The 18,325-nt window shown below is 36.1% G+C and overlaps 1 protein-coding gene across 4 annotated transcripts in view; it reads right to left on the reverse strand.

Moving 5' to 3' along the window:
* Positions 1 to 18,325, reverse strand: part of LOC100265768 (protein transport protein SEC24 C) — a 36,263-nt gene that overhangs the window by 7,883 nt on the left and 10,055 nt on the right. For all 4 annotated transcript variants that reach the window (XM_059735557.1, XM_002279604.5, XM_010646038.3 and 1 more), the window contains exons 8-14: positions 14,298 to 14,417; positions 7,800 to 7,880; positions 6,305 to 6,382; positions 5,589 to 5,681; positions 3,146 to 3,200; positions 869 to 945; positions 77 to 148 (exon numbers count right to left, since the gene is read on the reverse strand). In XM_059735557.1, the coding sequence (XP_059591540.1) occupies positions 77 to 148; positions 869 to 945; positions 3,146 to 3,200; positions 5,589 to 5,681; positions 6,305 to 6,382; positions 7,800 to 7,880; positions 14,298 to 14,417 (576 nt within the window). The remainder of the gene's footprint in view (positions 1 to 76; positions 149 to 868; positions 946 to 3,145; positions 3,201 to 5,588; positions 5,682 to 6,304; positions 6,383 to 7,799; positions 7,881 to 14,297; positions 14,418 to 18,325) is intronic.

The following is an 18,325-nucleotide window of genomic DNA, read 5'->3' on the forward strand; positions in this document are numbered from 1 at the left end:
ATATAAAGATTTACATAAATCTATGAGTACTCAAATCATAACCCAATCAGAATCATAATAAAACTAATTGCTTTACCTGATACTCAGCAAATTCAATTGCCATTGTTTTCAGAGTTTTGTCTGCTGGTTGGAGTAATTTATGGGCCTCCTGAAATAAAGTAATAAACAAAAAACTTCATTCTGAAACCACAATATAAAATTTTCATTATACCAAATGATTTATGTTGAAAGAGACAAATGAACCCACAAAACTTGATAGGAAACTGAGAACTATCACAGTGGAGGCAAAAGAACAAGAAGAACCAACTGAACAATTGATTATAGAGATTAAAAATATAAAATTTAATAACACACACACATATATTCAGGGAAAAACACAACATGATAACATAACGAATATATCATGCCCCTCCATGTGCTAAGCAAATTGACATGAAACTGCAACAACTGAAAACAAGGGCAAAAATTAAACCTGATAATTATAGAAGATACACATAAAACTAGAAAAAAGGAATGGACAGAAGAAGTTTGTGGAAATTAAAACCATTGCCTCCCAAAAAACAGAACAATATTAGATAAGAAGGAAAATCACTTTTTATTTACGAAATTTAGGGTAGTTAGATCCATCCAGGGTATTTACAAAGTTTATACTTCATTACAATGAAGTAACTAAGTCCTTTGAGAAGAACATTTCATGAGGACCAATCTAGTATAGCAGTTCTCTTCCTTAGATGTGCACAAATTAGGGTATAGGGACTGATGTGTAGGCAAATGACCATCTCATGCAGTAAAATGAGGATTGGTGCAGTTTCATAATTCCCAACGGAAACAGATGGGAGGAGGGACTGATTATACAAGAAATGCATACCTTCTCCCCTGCAGTGATATTAGTTCTTCCTTCAGCCTCTCTGGCAGAAAGGGCTCCGATGCCAACTGAAGGCAAGACTGTACACAACATAGTGGTATAATCATCAGAATACTTCAATAAATAAATTTCAATAGCATACTATGGAGCTAAAAGATGAAATAAAAGAGAACAGACAAATTCATTTGAAATGCTAGCTTTAACATAATACCGTGAAAAAACATGTCAAAATTCAAGATGATGTTGTTTAGGTTCTTAAATTCCGAAGGACCCTTGGTGATTGGGATGTGGAAAGTATTTGAGTTTAGGGAATCTAGTAAGAATATGTTACAAATAAATAACTCAAAATACTGCAAAGAAGAAACTGTAGAATTAGTATGAACTATTCAAATGACAGCAACTTTTGTTGCATTAAATAAAATCCAAAACACGGGTAATGATAATATCCTCAAAACAACATCATTATTAAAGTTTGAAATGAATGACATTGCTAATCAGCTTATCTACCAATATGGATTTCCTAGATCAATTTAAACCTGTGATGTTGGTGTATTCAATAATATTTTATTTCATATTAATCCCATGGCTTAAATTTCCAGAAGATGATCTATTATTAAGAGAACAATATACGACGCATCTAAGTTGAATCTATTCCTTTCATCTAGAAATTTTTAGCAAGTCTGACCTTTCTTGGTTATGCAATCCTTTTAGTATCATACATACATACATACATGCATGCATGCACACACACATACACATGCTGTTTTATAATTCCAAAAGAATGTCTAGATCAATATTTGAAAGATATGATTTGATGATCTCTTCACCATCAAATTCCCATTGGTTTCTTGGTTCTAAGGTTAAAAGCAACTAATCAGAAGTATAAAAAACAGAGATTGGTGTGAAGGACTGTGAGAATAGTCTAAGGTTGTGAAGGACTGTGAGAATAGTCAGTGTCAAGGCATTCTTAGGTCAGATGCTTCTCTATAAATATTTATCTGTGTGTGTTCATATACACACTATTTTCCAATTCCAAAACAATGCCTAGTTCTTCTACATTGGAAGATATGATTTGGTGATCTGTTCACCAACAGATTGCCATTAGGGATCTTGGCTGTAAAGTTCAAAGCAATTCATTAACAAGACAACCAACAACAGAAATGGTGCAGAGCTATGCAAAGTCTTTTTGTAAGCCATTGTCTCCAGGAGGATCAAACACCTTTCTGACAAAGAAGTTTCAGGTTCCAGGGCCCTTTGAAGGTCAGTCTCCTAGCTTTCTGTAGAGAGGAGGAGAGGTGGATTGGGGTGGTGGGTGGGTTTGGAAGAAGATTTTGATGACTAGTCCAATTCCAAGGGAGTTGGCAATTGGCTAATTGGTACTGTTCGTATATATGGAGGAGTCAGCCAACCACATTTCTCATCCATTATTAAAGGGCCTACAACTTATGTTTAGTAGGCATGACAGTTTTTTCAGCAAAAGGCACTTAATGACACGGAGGACAACATTTTCATGTTTGATGTGGGACTTGTGGAAAGCAGAACAGAAGGATTTTTTAAGATTATACAAACACTAAAGCCCGCCAAGGTGGCCCAGTTGGTTAGGGTGAATGCTAAGATGTGTGGTAGAGGCGTGCGGTTCTGGGTTTGAATCCTGCCACTGGTTAAATACCTTAATTTACATGGTGTTGGTTGTTGGCGCAGTCAGTACCCTAAGATTTGGGTCCCCATAGAAAGTCCTAAGGGCTTGGCCATAGAAGGTTCTTTAGTTATAAAAAATAAAGGTTCTAAGCAGGCCTTTAAAAAAGTCTAAATTCTTTGTTTGCATGGTCCATGGATTCATTGAAGGTGGAAAAGATTCCTTTTCTCAATTTTCCCGAGTTCGTTCTGCCTTGTGAAGTTCTTTGTATACTTTCTAGGCATTATGGTTGCTCACCCTAGACATATTTTAGTTTATACCTCTTGCCTATGAATTAGGAGGGAAGACAGCAACAACAGAGATTGAACCCCTTCGAAATTTTCCCCCAAGACCATCCATCAACATGATCTTTGTGTATCTGATTCAGCATACGACTGCAACATCAGAATGTGATAGGCACCTAATTGAAACATATGATGTTTGCAGCTACAGACCTAATGAAGTTAGATAGAAAACTTCAATGTCTGATAAAAAAGACAACTAGAGATGTAACCGATACGAATTCATCAACACAAAATAAGTATGGCATACAAGTTTATGATTTAATTACACAAGACAGATTTAATAGAAGTTTGCAAGCTTGCCTGACTGAAACACCAGAAGTTTTCCTCCAGTACTCTTCATCGCTAAGAAAGCAGCCTGAAGTATGAACAGAATAATGTGACTATCAAAAAACATGTATGAATATTTAAATATCCATCAACCTATATGCACGTGTGAACAAGATATACTGACAAAGTTTCACAATTTTCACTGCACTGGCTGACATCTACAGACTACAGCAAGAAGAAACTCATGTAATCAAATGAATGCAAAGAAATACGTTTTATTTATCAAGTTCATTTTCATCAGATAATAATAAACCTCAGAAACTATCATTTTAGCATTTTTCACTGCACCAAGCACCATACACCGCATTACTGCCTTCATCTCAGCTCATTTTTTAAAGCTCATTGTGTTAAAACTGAGGTCAATCCATAAAAAATAATCATCAAATCGAGCTATCTGGGCCTTTGAAACCATCAATTTTCAAATGCTCATGTACATCTAATATACTAACTTGCACAGCAATTCTTTTCTTTTTCATAGGAAAAGCCAATATGTTTGAAGGCGCTCAAAGATAAGGAGAATGGTACCCAAGTACAAAGTAAGTAAACTCAAAGATTGATTTGAATTAGTTGTGTTAGAAGAATTTTATACTTTCATTAGGTTTTTATTTTCTTCTTTCTTTTTTTTTTTCTTTTTTTTTTTTTTTTTTTTAAGATTTCATTTTTCCACATATTGGCTTACTAGGATTTCCTGACTTGAGTTGGACCCACCAGATATAAGAAGTGTTACACAATGCATTTCCTAGATAGCAAGGAATAGCTAAAAAAAAGGTTCATAAAGCTAACTCGAAGCAGTTGGACCAAGGAACAAAATATTGATATTAACAAGAATGGTAAGGTTCAAATTCATAGTGGAAATATCAATATAACTATAGGGATTCCCAAAGATACTCTGGCATATCTTAAATACTTTATTGACGTTGACAAGTATCCAACAAGATGGTATGCAGCAAGGTTCAAAGTCATGGTATCGATCATTGATTTAGAAAGTTCTAAGGCACATTGGTCTTGACATCTCAAATCGATATTGGGCAATATGCAAAATATACCATTTAAAAGATCAAAAAAGTTCTAAAAAGAGTTACGAAAATTATCACAAAAATAAATACAATTAGATAGACAAAATTTAATAAGATAAATTCCTCTTATATGTAACATTATTCAAATGGTAATAGCAGAATGCCTTGGAATGATCTATAACAATATTAAGAATTTCAAACTTTTTTATTTAGTAACCTCATGCTAAATATTTTTTTTTCTTATCTTCAAAAAATAAAAGATGTAAATAATAAAAAGGAATTTGTTTTCTATATAAGAAATTCATTTAAAATAAGTATTTTCAAAATTTTAACATACATTTTCAACCATTAAAAAATACAACCATTTTAAAACCATGAATCATCTTTAAAAAAATAAACTTTATTTTTCTTATCAACTATATTCAAAATAAAACAACTATAAAATTAAGAATTTTATTAATTTTATTTTTATTTGAATAAACATAAAAATTTAATATATTTTTTAATACCTCAATCCATTAATTGCCAATTTCTATATCAATATTCATACCCTATTTTTTTCATATAAACCAAGACATCCATTATCCATTTTATTTAGTCTCAATTTCCATCAAATTGACATTATCCATTAAATCATAAATACCTTCAAATACTAATTATCCAAAAATAAATATCCATCGTCCATACCCAAATTCCTATCAAATACCCCTTACCATTTAAACCCAAATACCCATCAAATACTTGTTACCATTTAAACTCAAATAGCCCATCAAATACCCATCCCCATTATCTGCACAAATAGCCATTTTCACTTCCAAATACGCTCAATTTCCTCTCTAAGGTCTGAAAGCTCTTCAGTGAAGATGAATCAGCCATGAAGATGCAAAAGCTCAAGTCTAAATTGAAGGATAAAGATGCAAACAAAGGGTACCAAACGTACTCTCTCTCCTTCCAATCTTCATTTTCATGGCTTTTGATCTTCTCCTCTTCTTCACCGTTTATTTCTCCAGGAGCACTGACATCATTGTCTTCTCCATTGCCCAAATAGCTCAGTCTTTGCATCATCTCAGAGTGCTCTCCCAATCTTCAAGGGAATCGTGCCAAGACTACTGATATTGAACTAAGTTATCAGTCCAATACCAAGCATGGCCTAGGCAGATACAATGATACGACTCAACTGAGTCGCACCAGTTTGTACAGAGATTTGTGCACCTTGGTATATGGTTCAGTTGCATTTTATGTGAGTGTGTGATTATCATTAAATGCCAAATCTGGTTTACACCCCATGATACATTTTTAAGACATTTCTATACCCAAAATGATATGTTTCACATTTTAATTTGCATTGCATGCATCATGCACCACTAGAATATATAATTACCTACTACAGAATAGCATACCTGGATTGCTGCACCGAAGGCTGATTCAGCAGTTCTATTATTCTGAAACATGGTTGGTATGTTTTCCAGTAACAGCTCTAAATGTTGACGACACTAAATCCTCAAAACAAAACAACAAATTTAATTAGAACCATTTGCAGTTTCCTTAAAAAAAGAAATGGACTATTGGATAGAGTTCTATTTTCTGTTTATTGTTTTTAAAAACAGAATTTAAGAAAATCTTAAAGAACCTTGTTTGGTTGTTACATTTTCACTTTTTATTTGTCAAACTCAGCAACATTATGTTGGATTATGGTGTTTTCTCATATTTGGCAGAGAGAGAGAGAGAGAGAGAGAGAGAGAGAGAGATTTCAAAAAAGAAAAAGTGATTGTCACACATGTTTTTTCGACATTATAAAAGACAATTTTATACAATTTCTTAAAATTTTCCTGTCATGAGATGATGAAATGTGCGTGCTTGTCTTTTGTTTTGCAAGTACAGTTAATAAGTGGTACTGCCTTGCCTGTTTCAAAATTTTGAAATTATAATAGAAAATGTTCTAATAAAAATATATAAAATAAAAAGCGTTTGTGCTTTCTGTTTCAGAAACAGCAAAAAACAAATGTTCATCCAATGGCAATTATTCATAAGTGTGTGCTAAAACATAGTCTAATACACTTGAAACATATATATTTTAAAAAGAATTGAAAAATTTGCAGTCTAAAGTAAAGCTAACCTCGGAAAGCTGAACAATTACATCAGTCTGGAGGGGAGTGTAAACATCTTGTACATCAGGAACAATGAGCATTAGAGGCTGCAAACATACATTGGAACACAAATTGATCAGAAAATTTTTGAATGCTTGTGTCGTTCAATCACAGAACATTAATGTTAAGTTATAATCAAATCATTAAATTGCTAAAGATGGGATCATTAAAATGACAATTTTTGAACTACCCACAAATACAACTTAAAAATGACACAAAATTAATAGTTCTGGATTGAAGAGAACAGTGTCCGTGCCATATTCATACTTTGTTAAATGGGTTGTATTTGAGTTGAAGTCATCAATCCAAACACAACCCTTGACCTGATTAACTTATCGTGCCGTGTTAACAATCATGATTGGATCTATATATAACCCATCTAATTATCATGTCATGTTAACACAAATATGACCCAACCTATATATGACCAACTTATTTGCATAGTTGTAGATTTTAATTTTTTTTTTTTCTTTTCAAAAAATAGAACAGGGCTTTTATTAATTTATAAACTGTCAGATTTTCAATAAATCATTTAAAAAAATAAGTTAATTTATAATTTATGTAAATTAGAAGTCTTTAATATATTGAGTCATAATTGTGTTAGGGTAATATATGGGCAAATGAATTATGTGTGCCAATTTCATGTTAATTTAGTATAACTCAATTCAATCCAATTCAACATATTTACTAACTGGGTCACACAGTAACATTGTGTTACCTATATAATAGACAAGTCCACGACCATTAAACAAGTTGTGTTCGCATTGAGCAAATTTTATCATTTTTTAGCTCAATACAATATGAACCCAACACAACACAATTGCCAACTCTACCCCTAACATCATTGTCACCTCTATTTTTAGAAATCAACAACATTAATCCTTACTTGAAGCTACACACTTACAACCATAGAGGGAAGCACCTTGAGCCAATTCTCAAGACAATAGGAACATTTGTGTCCCCTCAACCCTCGAAAACCTAATGACAAAGGAGGATATAAAAGACATAGGTGAAGCCTATCAAAAATAAATAAATAAAAGACATAGGTGAAATGACAGCAAGAAATTGCTCCCCCTAAGCATCCAAATATATAACCTCTGGATACTTAACCTGGAGAAGAACTGAAAGATTTTGAAGAGGTAAGGCCCTTCCCCTGTCCACAGACCATCACCCCTTGTCAGGGGAGGAACACTGGCTATCCTAATGTTAGATTATCGTATTATCATCCTTGACATATTTTTACACATAGCATGATCAGACACCAAACTTCCCTGTCAGAAATCAGCATCCCATTGATGATACCAATAATTTGTGATTGCTGAAGAGTGTACAGATGCATGACACAACTAACCAGCAACCAAAAACTAGAACAGAATTAGCATGAATTCACTTCTTAATTATTCAATAAATTTTCCCTTATTTATCAAAGCCATAATCTGATTCAATTGCAACTTGACGTTTTACCTGCTGTAATGCACGTTTCAGATTATAAAAATGGATTGTAGAATCAAATGTTGCTATTCCCACCATTGTTCGAGGACCTTCCTGCAATAAAAAAAGTAATAAATATGTCAGCCATCAAAACTCCCTTCTATTTTACATATGTACAAGTATATAACCCCTAGATACAGCACAGTAATGGACCAGCCATAGGTACAGTTGCATGTCGTTTCATCAATACCATGAAAGGATGAAAAAAACATACAAAACATACCCATCCATATTGAAGACAGCCTCTCAAGATACCTGTTTGGCTAGGTTTTCATCTGTACTCTTTAGAACAAACTGGATTATAAATACCTCCATCAATTTGGAAGTTCCCTAAGAACTAAGAAGAGATGTATGCACCTCAAGAATTGGGGGTCTTCCACAATCAACCCTCAATGCACCTTAAAACTGTTTTCTTCATGTGCTCAATTTCATTACTGAAACAATTGAGCAAAGGAATGAAAGCTCGTAAACAAAGTAACAAGCTATAAAAAGATGCGACATTTTTTTATCAAAAACAAAAAATGTACTAATTAAGATAAATGAAACATGAGAAGATTTCCTTTAGAATGTAACAGTGCCTCAAGGTTGAATGTTCCAAAGAGGAGATTTTCTGATATCATTAATGAGTTAGAGCTAAGGGATCTCCCACCGGGAGGGGGTCCATTTACTTGGTGTGGAGGGCAAAAAAAAAATCTCTTTGTCTAGATTAGATCAAGGGAGGGAAAGTCACTTTAGAGGGGTGATCCAAAGGGTTCTGCCAAACCCTTCCATCCGAAGAAGGGGATTGGAGGCCTGGAGTTGTTGCTTTGGCCTTTTGAGTTATTGGAGGGTGAGGCCAAGAAGTTAGAGGGGGTCTTCTCAAAGGATGAGGTGTTGGGTCAGAGCCGAATGGTGACAAAGCTCCAGGTCCAAGCGGTTTTTTGATGGCCTTTTGGCATTTCATTTGGGAGTTTGTAAAAACCGAAGTGCTAAAATTTTTAAATGAGTTCCATGAGCATGGTAGGTTTTTTTGAAGCCTAAATGCAACTTTTCTGGTGCTTAAACCAAAGAAGAATGGTGCAAATGAGCTTAAAGATTTTAGGCCAATAAGTTTGGTAGGAAGCCTTTATAAGTTGTGGCCAAAAGTGTTGGCCAATAGACTAAAGAGAGTGGTTGGTAAAGTGGTTTCCAAGTTTCAGTATCCCTTGTGGAGGGAAGACAAATTTTGGATGCAATGTTGATAGCAAATGAGGTTGTTGACTCAATGCTAAAAAAGAGGGCTTGTGGGTTGTGTAAACTCGACATTGAGAAGGCTTATGATCATGTGAATTGAGGTTTTTTAGTAGCAATTCTTGGCAAAATGGGGTTTGGTCAAAAATGGATATAATGGATTAAGCGGTGTATCTCTTCAACCAGCCTCTTTGTTTTGGTTAATGGATCTCCTACTGGACTCTTACGAAGCTCTAAGGGATTGAGACAAGGGGACCCTCTTTCCCCCTTTTTGTTTGTGACTGCTATGGAAGGTCTCAATAGATTGCTTTTGAAAGCCTGGGAATGTGGTTTTATTTTGGGGTTCAAACTTGGGGGAAAAGGGGGTGGGGGTGAAGAAGTCTCTCACCTCCTTTTTGCTAATGATACAATTGTTTTCGGTGAGGCCTCTCAAGAATAGGTCACTCACTTAAGTTGGCTTCTCATGTGATTTGAGGCTATTTTAGGGTTGAAGATGAATTTGGAAAAGAGTGAGATGATCTCAATGGGGGAGGTGGACAATTCAGAAGAGTTAACTTGTGATATTGGTTGCAAGGTGGGAAAACGGCCGACTTCTTACCTAGGGCTTCCCCTAGGGGCCCCGCACAAGTCTTTGGTGATTTGGGATGTGATGGAAGAGACAACACCTCAAAAAAGGGAAGACCACTTTACTTTGTAATACTCTAGCCAGCTTTCTAATCTACTTTATGTCACTGTTCACCATCCCAAGAATTGTTCGATCAAGATTAGAGCAGATCTAAAGGGATTTTCTATAGGAAGGATGGGCCTTAGAAAACGAATTACACTTAGTGAAGTGGTCAACAGTTTGCAAAGCTAAATTGAAAAGAGGCCTAGGTGTTCGTTCCCTTTCTTTGCTGAATAAGGCCTTCCTTTGCAAGTGGTGTTGGCAGTTCTCCAATGAAAAGGAGCCTTCGTGGAAGAATATCATTAAGGGAAAGTTTGAGGAGGAAGAAAGGGGTTATAGATTGGGTGTATTGAGAGAACCCTATGGGGTTAGGGTTAGGAGAGCGATAGGGAAGCAGTGGGATATGTTCAATTCAAAGGCTTCCTTTGCAGTGGGATATGTTCAATTCAAAGGCTTCCTTTGCAGTGGGAAGCAGGAGTAGGGTAAAATTTTGGAAAGATAGGTGGTACAACGAGGAGCCCCTATGTGAGACCTTCCCGTCCTTGTTTGCCTTATCTGATTCGAAAGAGGCATGGGTAGCTTATTTGTGGGAGCAGAGAGGGAAAGGAGGTAGTTGGAACATCCGTTTTGTAAAGAATCTAAATGATTGGGAATTGGTTGTTATGGAGCAATTCTTACTCAAACTCCAAGGACAAACAATGAAAAGGGAGAAGGAGGACACAGTGGTTCGGAAAGGAGATAGTAAAGGGGTCTTCTCTATGAGAGAGCTTTATTCTTTGCTGAAGACAGGGTGTGTCATCCCTTTCCCTTTAAAGATTATTTGGAAGTCTTGGATTCCTTCAAATGTGAGTTTTTTCACTTGAGAGGCATGTTGGGGAAAGGCGTTGACTTTGGATCAACTACAAAGAAGAGGGTGGACGTTGGTCAAGGTGTTCCTTGTGCAAAGAGGAGTTAGAGTCTATTGACCTTATTCTCCTACATGTGATATGGCGAGGAGTTTATGGTAGTTGGTGTTCTCCATTTTCGGTATTCAGTGGATTATCTAAAAGTCGATTAGGGAGACTCTCCTAGGGTAACATGGCTCTTTTGTTGGCAAAAGGCATATTAAGACTTGGAGAGTTGCTCCTTCATGTATTTTTTGGACGATCTGAAAGGAAAGGAATAGAAGATGTTTTGAAAGTGAGGAGTTGTCTTCTCAAAGGATAAAAAAACATCTTTCTTAACAACTTCTCTACGTGGGTTAAGGTGTACATTGGTGGAGACTATATGCCTTTGGTTGATTTCTTAGATTGGTTGGGCATTTGTTGAGGAAAGGAGTATTTTTTTGTACCTTCTTTATCGTTTTTTTGTGCTCTTTATATACTACCTGTGTACTTTTGTGCGCTCTTTACATTTTTTAATACTCTCTATTTCTTATTTATAAAATAAATAAAAAATAAAAAATAAAAAACCTCTCCAAATCAGTTAGGTTACAATAGAAAATAAGATCCCAAAACAAAAAAGCATCATTACCTAAAATAGCTTAAATAGATTGATTTCTATTTGTGGTGACTCTAAAAAGTCTTGGAAATTGTGAACATAAAGGTTGGTCCTCCCCACCATAAATTTTTCCAGAAAAAAAATTCTGATCTCATCACCCACCACAAAGTCGATGTGTGTAGAAAAGACTTGGAAAATAAGTGCAATGGTCTTCTAAGGGCAACGATATGACCATCTAACTATGTCATTGGCATCCCAACCATTAGGATGTATCTCGTAGATACTCAAAATAACTTGATGCAAAAGACTGAAACTGTCCTTAGGATATCTCGAAAGCCATTTTTTTTTAATAGGAAACAACAATGAATTAAATTGAATTAGAAAATAAGAAATACAAAAAAAAAAAAAAAAAAAAAAGATGAGGAATCCTCCCATAAATGAAAGCTAAACAAATTGAATACCAAGAGCAAAAAGCTATGTAGTAATTACAACAAACAACCTCTCCTATACCCCCTGTATACTTTGTGGCTTTTTGGCCCTTTTTATATATCGTTGTTTATCTATCAAAAAAAAAAAACAACCTCTCCTATAAAGGGGGGTGTGTTGAATTTTCAGAATCTAAATAATTTTTTTGTTTGTAATTTATGGAGCTGGGCTAGATTGTATATAGGTGAGGAGACCCTATCCCTTATAGGCTTTTTGGAGTGGTTACCATCCACTTAAGGAGTGGTGAGTCTCTCTTGGTTTTTTTTTTTTTTTTTTTTTAGAGGTCCTAGCCGCCTTGTATATCACATGTATGCTATGTGGCTTTTTGCCTCTTCTTTAATGAATTTCTGATTTACTTATCAAAAAAAAAAAAAAGCAACCTCTCTTACTAACCCACACCCTTGGAGTTACACACCACTAGCCAATCTAGTTGAACCAAATTAAGGGGAATGCCCTTGAAAGTTGAAATGAAAGAAGCCCAAAAAGATATCTCCAAAGCCACTTACCTAATAAAGCTTGATTCCTCAGGGCAATTTTCCCAAGTCCTAAACCACCAAACTCCTTAAGCCTACACATTAGATCCCACCCGACCAAATGATCCCTTTTACCCTCCCCAAAACCCAATCATAAGAAATCTCTTTGCATTTTTAAAATCCTTGAAGCTATTGATGTTGGAATCTGAAAAAGGGATAAGAAGTGGCTTAGGATGTGCGACAAACAAGACTAAATTAAGGTAATTCTACCTCCTGGGAACAAAAAGACTGGATCCCAAAATGAGCTTGATTTTGGATCCTCTCCCCACCCAAAAAAAAAAAAAAAGAGGAAGATCCAAATACATTATAGGTCAACAGATATTGCACAGTGAAGCATCAAAGTCATTCTAAAGGTTTGATCTTGACTCATGTTGATTCCAGAAAGAGTGTTCTCATTTAGATTGATTCTTAGCCCTAACAGGCGCCCAAAAACAAACAAAATTAGCTTAAAAGTTTGTAGCTCTTCCAAGGAGGCTCTAGAAAAAAAGATAGTGTCGTCAACAAATTGTAAATGAGACACTCTAGTCCTATTTCTGCCCATTAGAAACCCCTCAAATAAGTCTCTCTCCTCCGCTCTCACTATCAACCTACTTAAAACATCAGCCACAATGGTAAAAAGAAAAGAGGATCTCCTTGTCTTAAGCCTTTATGTACCTTAACCCAACCCTTGGCATTTCCATTCACTAAGACCACAAAAGTTGTTGAAGATAAACATCCCCTTATCCAAGATCTCCATCTTGAACTGAAACCTTTTCTTTCAAGTACATGGTCTAAAAAGCCCCAATCAACATGATCATAGGCCTTTTCAAAATCAATTTTGAAGACTACCCCTGCCTCTCTTGATCTCCTTTTCTCATACACCAACTCATTTGCAATTAATATAGCATCCAAAATTTGCCTCCCCTCAACAAAAGCTCCTTGAGACATGAAAATAGTATCTTGGAGAACTTTATACAACCGCCCTAGTAGTACCTCGGCTATGATCTTGTACAGACTGGTAACCAGATTGATAGTTCTAAAGTGTGAGATTATATTGGTTTGACTCTTTTCTGGCACCAAAGCAATGAAGGTAGCGTTGGTGCTTTCAAATTGACTTTCTTTTCATCCATCTTTCACCAACCAAATGGAGAATAAGAGGGAATAAATGCCTCGAAGAAAAAGCATTGGCCCAAAGGAAGAAGCAGAATTCTCAGTAAAATTAGTGGATGTGAATTCAAAGGCAGAAAACTAAATCCAAGTTGAATATCTAAGGTTTAAAGTACTTGTATGGACATGATATGTATAGACAATAGAGATGACAAAAGAGGTAGACAAAGGTACATCCCTCCCTTTTACCACTAAGGTTGCTCCCCAAATCTAATCCAATACCCATTGCTCACAGCAATTAGACAAAAGGAGACAACTCGTTACACCCTTTAGCATTTCAAATGAACTTCCAAGGTCTACATTAGCTTTATGCATTTCATTGCATTCCAACCATAATTATCTAGACCGTGATTTCTTTGGATCATGGTATGTTAAAACAAGTGTTGCTCTTTAGGGAATCTCCATAACCACTTCCTAGCAGGGGTTGTAGTCCTAGAGATTACATTACTGAAACCTAGTTAACCAACAGTACAATAAATCATACTGCCCCCCTCCATGTTTTTGTGGTATACTAAATCAATTCAGGGTCCTTTTGTTTAACAAATCCACTGTATGAGTCAAGGGGAGATGCAAAATACGATTTGAGTACTTGGCAGTGAAACATAGGACCTGCTGTTCTATCAGTTGTCTGCCCTGTATGACTTCAAAAACCTAGCTTATACTTCATTCAGGATATTAGGACAAGATGTTTCACCATCTGTGCAGGTTTTTGGCTCCCAAGAGAGAGTAATTGCTAGCCCTTCACCTTGCAATTAACTCAAATTGGTTTTCTTCCTTCAATAATGAAATAAATAACACCTTTCTGACAATTACTTGAGTAGAAAAAATAAAGGATCCAAAATAAAAAATTGACAATTTTAGAGCAAAAACACTAAATAGATGATGGCTGTCTAACACACTTATAAGAAAGCAAAATCAAATGGTACAATTTCCGCAAACATATATAGAACTCACAGGAAGATCAGTGATAACTTGAGTGATTGCACTGCAAGCTGCTGCAGTTGCACCAGTCTGTATTGCATTCATTGATACATCGATCAGAAAGAAAAACACAGCAGGCATTGGCTCACGCACCTGGAAATAAGACAAAGCATGCAAAGAATTACTTATCTTTAGACCCAAAAACCCCCATACCAAAGAACAACTTCGATGAAAGAACAGGAGGAATGGTTTCCCAACAAAACAATAGGCAGCCACTCTCAACCAGTTAATACAACATTAGGTAAGATTAAATGACCATATAACACAGAATATAAAAGTTAGGCTATAGATGTTCTTGTGATAATGAATCCCCACAACAAGATTTGAACACAATATAAACTTTCCACAAGTTAGAGAAAATGTTCAAGGGGCTTCCCTTCCTAAAAATAACTGGTTTTAAATAGAAAATCTATGCAGCATGTCACTGCCAATAAGTTCAGTTCCAAAAATATTATTCTTTTGGTTTCCATTTCGAACTCTTTAACAGAGTACCGATTTGCATATGGCTGACCCAATATAGCTTCCAAAATAGGTGGAAGAGTTAAAATAAACAGAAAATGTCCTATGACAGAAGAGCAAAATAGAAAATCAATACCTCAATTCATTTTGGGCTAGTGATATCATATAAAGCAACCTTCAATAAATAACGAAATGCAAAGAAAAATCCAAGAGCATAAGGCAGCATGTTGCACCCATTATTTTGGACACTAAACAATAGAAAACAGAAAACCAAAAACATAGGCCAGCATGTTGCACCATTATTTTGGACTCTCATTACAGGCCATAGCCTTATCTCCAACCAACAGGAAGGAAAACCTTAACATTTTCTTTATTCTATTCTTTTGTCCTTAATAATCTAAGTAATGCAGAACATTGCCCACTAAATAGCATTCTTGGTATATGTTAGTCTTTATTCTATCTTGAATTGGCTTGTAACTGAGGATTATTCTCATGTCTTATTGCCAGTATCAGTAAAGGGTTAAAGTTTGTCTGATTTCTTTTAGAAAGGGGAACATGATCCTCAAGAAAATGGCTCGTTTGTTGTGTTGTACTGCTGAAAAGATCATTGATCACCTTCTAATTCACTGCATCAAGGCTAAGGTTTTGTGGGACTTGTTGTTTACCCTTTTTAGTGTGTCCTGGGTTCTTCATTCGTCAGTTAAAGAGGTCCTTCTTGGGCGGCATGGCTCGTTTGTGGGCAAGAAGAGAAGAAAGGTTTGGAGAGCAGCCCCTTTGTGTCTCTTTTGGACAGTTTGGAAGGAAAGAAATAGGATTGCTTTTGAAAATCAGGAGTTCTCAATTCAAAGGTTGAAATATTCTTTTGTTAGTAACTTTCGGTAGTGGGCTGAGTCGTGTATAGATGAAGGATCTAATTCTTTAATCAACTTTTTTGATTGGTTGGGCTCTAGTTGAGGGCGGGTGTGTTTTTTTATCCCCTCTCTCTTTTGCTTTTGCCTTTAGGCACTTGTTGTATACTTCCTATATGCTTTGGGTCAATCGTTAGGCGCCCTCTTCTTATTAATATATACTTTTTCTGTGTCTTTGCCTATCCAAAAAAAAAAAAAAAATGATCCTCAAGAAAATGGTATGGCCTATATTGCGCACCTAAATTGATATGGGGAATGGATTTCACACAATATGAACACGTTGGCATGCAAAATCTTCAAAATAAACAAACAAACAAATAAATAAATAAATAAAAATAGAACAAATAGGAGAAGGACACAATTATGCTTCAACCTCTACACTAATTGGAAACCCCAAATGTCCCATTTGGAATGAGTTCTGGGAAATCAAAAGCTCTTTTTTAAGCCAAATAAGAGCTTTTCTATTTAATTAGGTAATTTTATTTATAGAAATTTTTGCTTAAATATCAATAAGGAAGCAAAAGATTAACAATGTGGAAGAGACAATATCTCTTTAAGGGCTGAAGGCTTACCTTGATCAAAAGCACCCTATCAAGTCTTCCGATTTATTTCATGTCTCTTTTTATCATTCCTCGAAAAGTGCGTGCAAGACTCAAAAAGATCCAAAGAGAATATTTATGGGGCGGTGGTGCCTTAGAGAAAAGGCTTCATTTGGTGAATTGGAAAATAGTTTGTGCTAAGAAGAAGGAGAGAGACCTAGGAATTCGTAGTCCTGTGGCCCTTAACAAAGCTTTGCTTAGGAAGTGGAGTTGGAGATTTTCTAAAGAAAAGGAGTCCCTTTGGAAACAAGTCATCATTGGCGAGTTTGGTTTAGAAGGAAGAGGGGTGATGTTTGAGAGAAGTGAGAGGAGGCTATGGTGTGGGGGTGTGGAAAACCATTAGAAGTGAATGGGAGGGCATACGATGTAGATCTCGCTTCATAGTAGGGAATGAGAGGAGGGTTAAGTTTTGGAAGGACTTGTGGTGTGAGGACCAAAAGTTGAAAGAAGTTTTCCCTAATTAATTCCTTTTGGCAGTTGATAAAGATGGTTGGGTGTCAAAAGCTAGGGAGGAGGGTGGGGAGATGGGTAGTTGGAGTCCTAGCTTCTCAAGACATCTTAATGATTGGGAGATGGGAGAAATGGAGTCCTTTTTTTTATAGAGACAAAAGCTTGTATTAAGAAGCACCAAAAAAAGGGGGCGTACCCAACGTATACAAGCAGTATACACAAAAAAACCAACCCAAGCACCAAAAAATAAAGAAAAAGCCTAGAAAAAAGCAAGGCTTTCCACAATAGAGAGTCTCCAAAAAATTCAAATGAGAGGGGATCACCACATCCAATAACTATTTAGATTGCTCCACAAAGGATCTAAAAAAGAGAACCCTCAACCTTTGGTCCAACAATTCTTCATCTTCGAAGATCCTTCGGTTGCGCTCTCCACAAATACGCCAAAATAAACAAATTGGAACCAACCGTCAAATTGCTCTCTTCTTCTTCCCTAGTACCTTGAATTTCCATTCTAAGAGAGGATTTCTCACTGAAACCAGGAACACCCAAACCAAACCATAAGTTGTTAACAGCACTGACCAAAGCAGTCTTGTCCTATCACAATGAATCAAAATATGATCAGACTCTTCACTATTTTTACAAAGAGAGCATCTATTAACCAAGGGTCATCCCCTCTTCATCAACGTATCTACAGTTAATATCTTCCCCCACAATACTTCCCAAGCAAAAAAACGAGTTTTAAGAGGGGAACCTAATCCCCAAACCTCTTTAGCTAGAAATAAAAGATTGTTCTCAGCCCTTAGAGAATTATAATAAGACTTGACACTATACTTTCCCCTCCCATCATTTTTCCAGATTAAAGTGTTCTCCCCTTCATGCACTTTTGATGAAGAAATGTGTTCAAAAAACAGAGACACCTCCTCTAGCTCCCAATCTTAGAAGGGTCTTCTAAAAGAAACCTCCCAACATCCACCTCCACCCCCTTCCCTTCCCCATAAATCTGCCACTATTGCATTCTTGTGGGAAGAAAGCTTGAAAAGAGTTAGGTAAACATCCTTCCACTTAATCTCCCCAACCCAATTATCCCACCAAAATCTTGTGCATCCACCATTTCCAATGCAGATGCTGGTTCTAAGAAAGAATTTTTCCCAGCCTTTTCTATTGTCTTTCCAAAGACTTAGCCCATAAGAATCCCTCACCTCTCTAGTGGTCCAACCCCCCTCCACCTCCCCAAATTTTCCACGAATGACTTTCCTCCAAAAACTTAGCCCTTAAGAAATGGAGTTCTTGTTTTGGAAACTTCAACTTTTGGTTGTGAGAAGAGATGTGGAGGATATTTTGAGTTTGAGAGAGTAGGAATGGCTACTTTTTTGTTAGTTTCCTTTACTATTCCTACATGAGGGCTTTTAGTGATCTTTTCCCGTGGAGTATTATTTGGAGGTCTTAGGCTCTAGTGGTAAGTTTTTTTGCTTGGGAAGCGTCTTGAAACAAAATTTTGACTATCAACCAGCTGAAAATGAGGGGATGGAATATACCGAATAGATGCTACTTCTGCAAAGAAAATGAGGAAACCAGTGACCATCTA

The sequence above is a fragment of the Vitis vinifera genome, chromosome 19 (genome assembly GCF_030704535.1).
Source record: "Vitis vinifera cultivar Pinot Noir 40024 chromosome 19, ASM3070453v1".
Lineage (NCBI taxonomy): Eukaryota > Viridiplantae > Streptophyta > Magnoliopsida > Vitales > Vitaceae > Vitis > Vitis vinifera.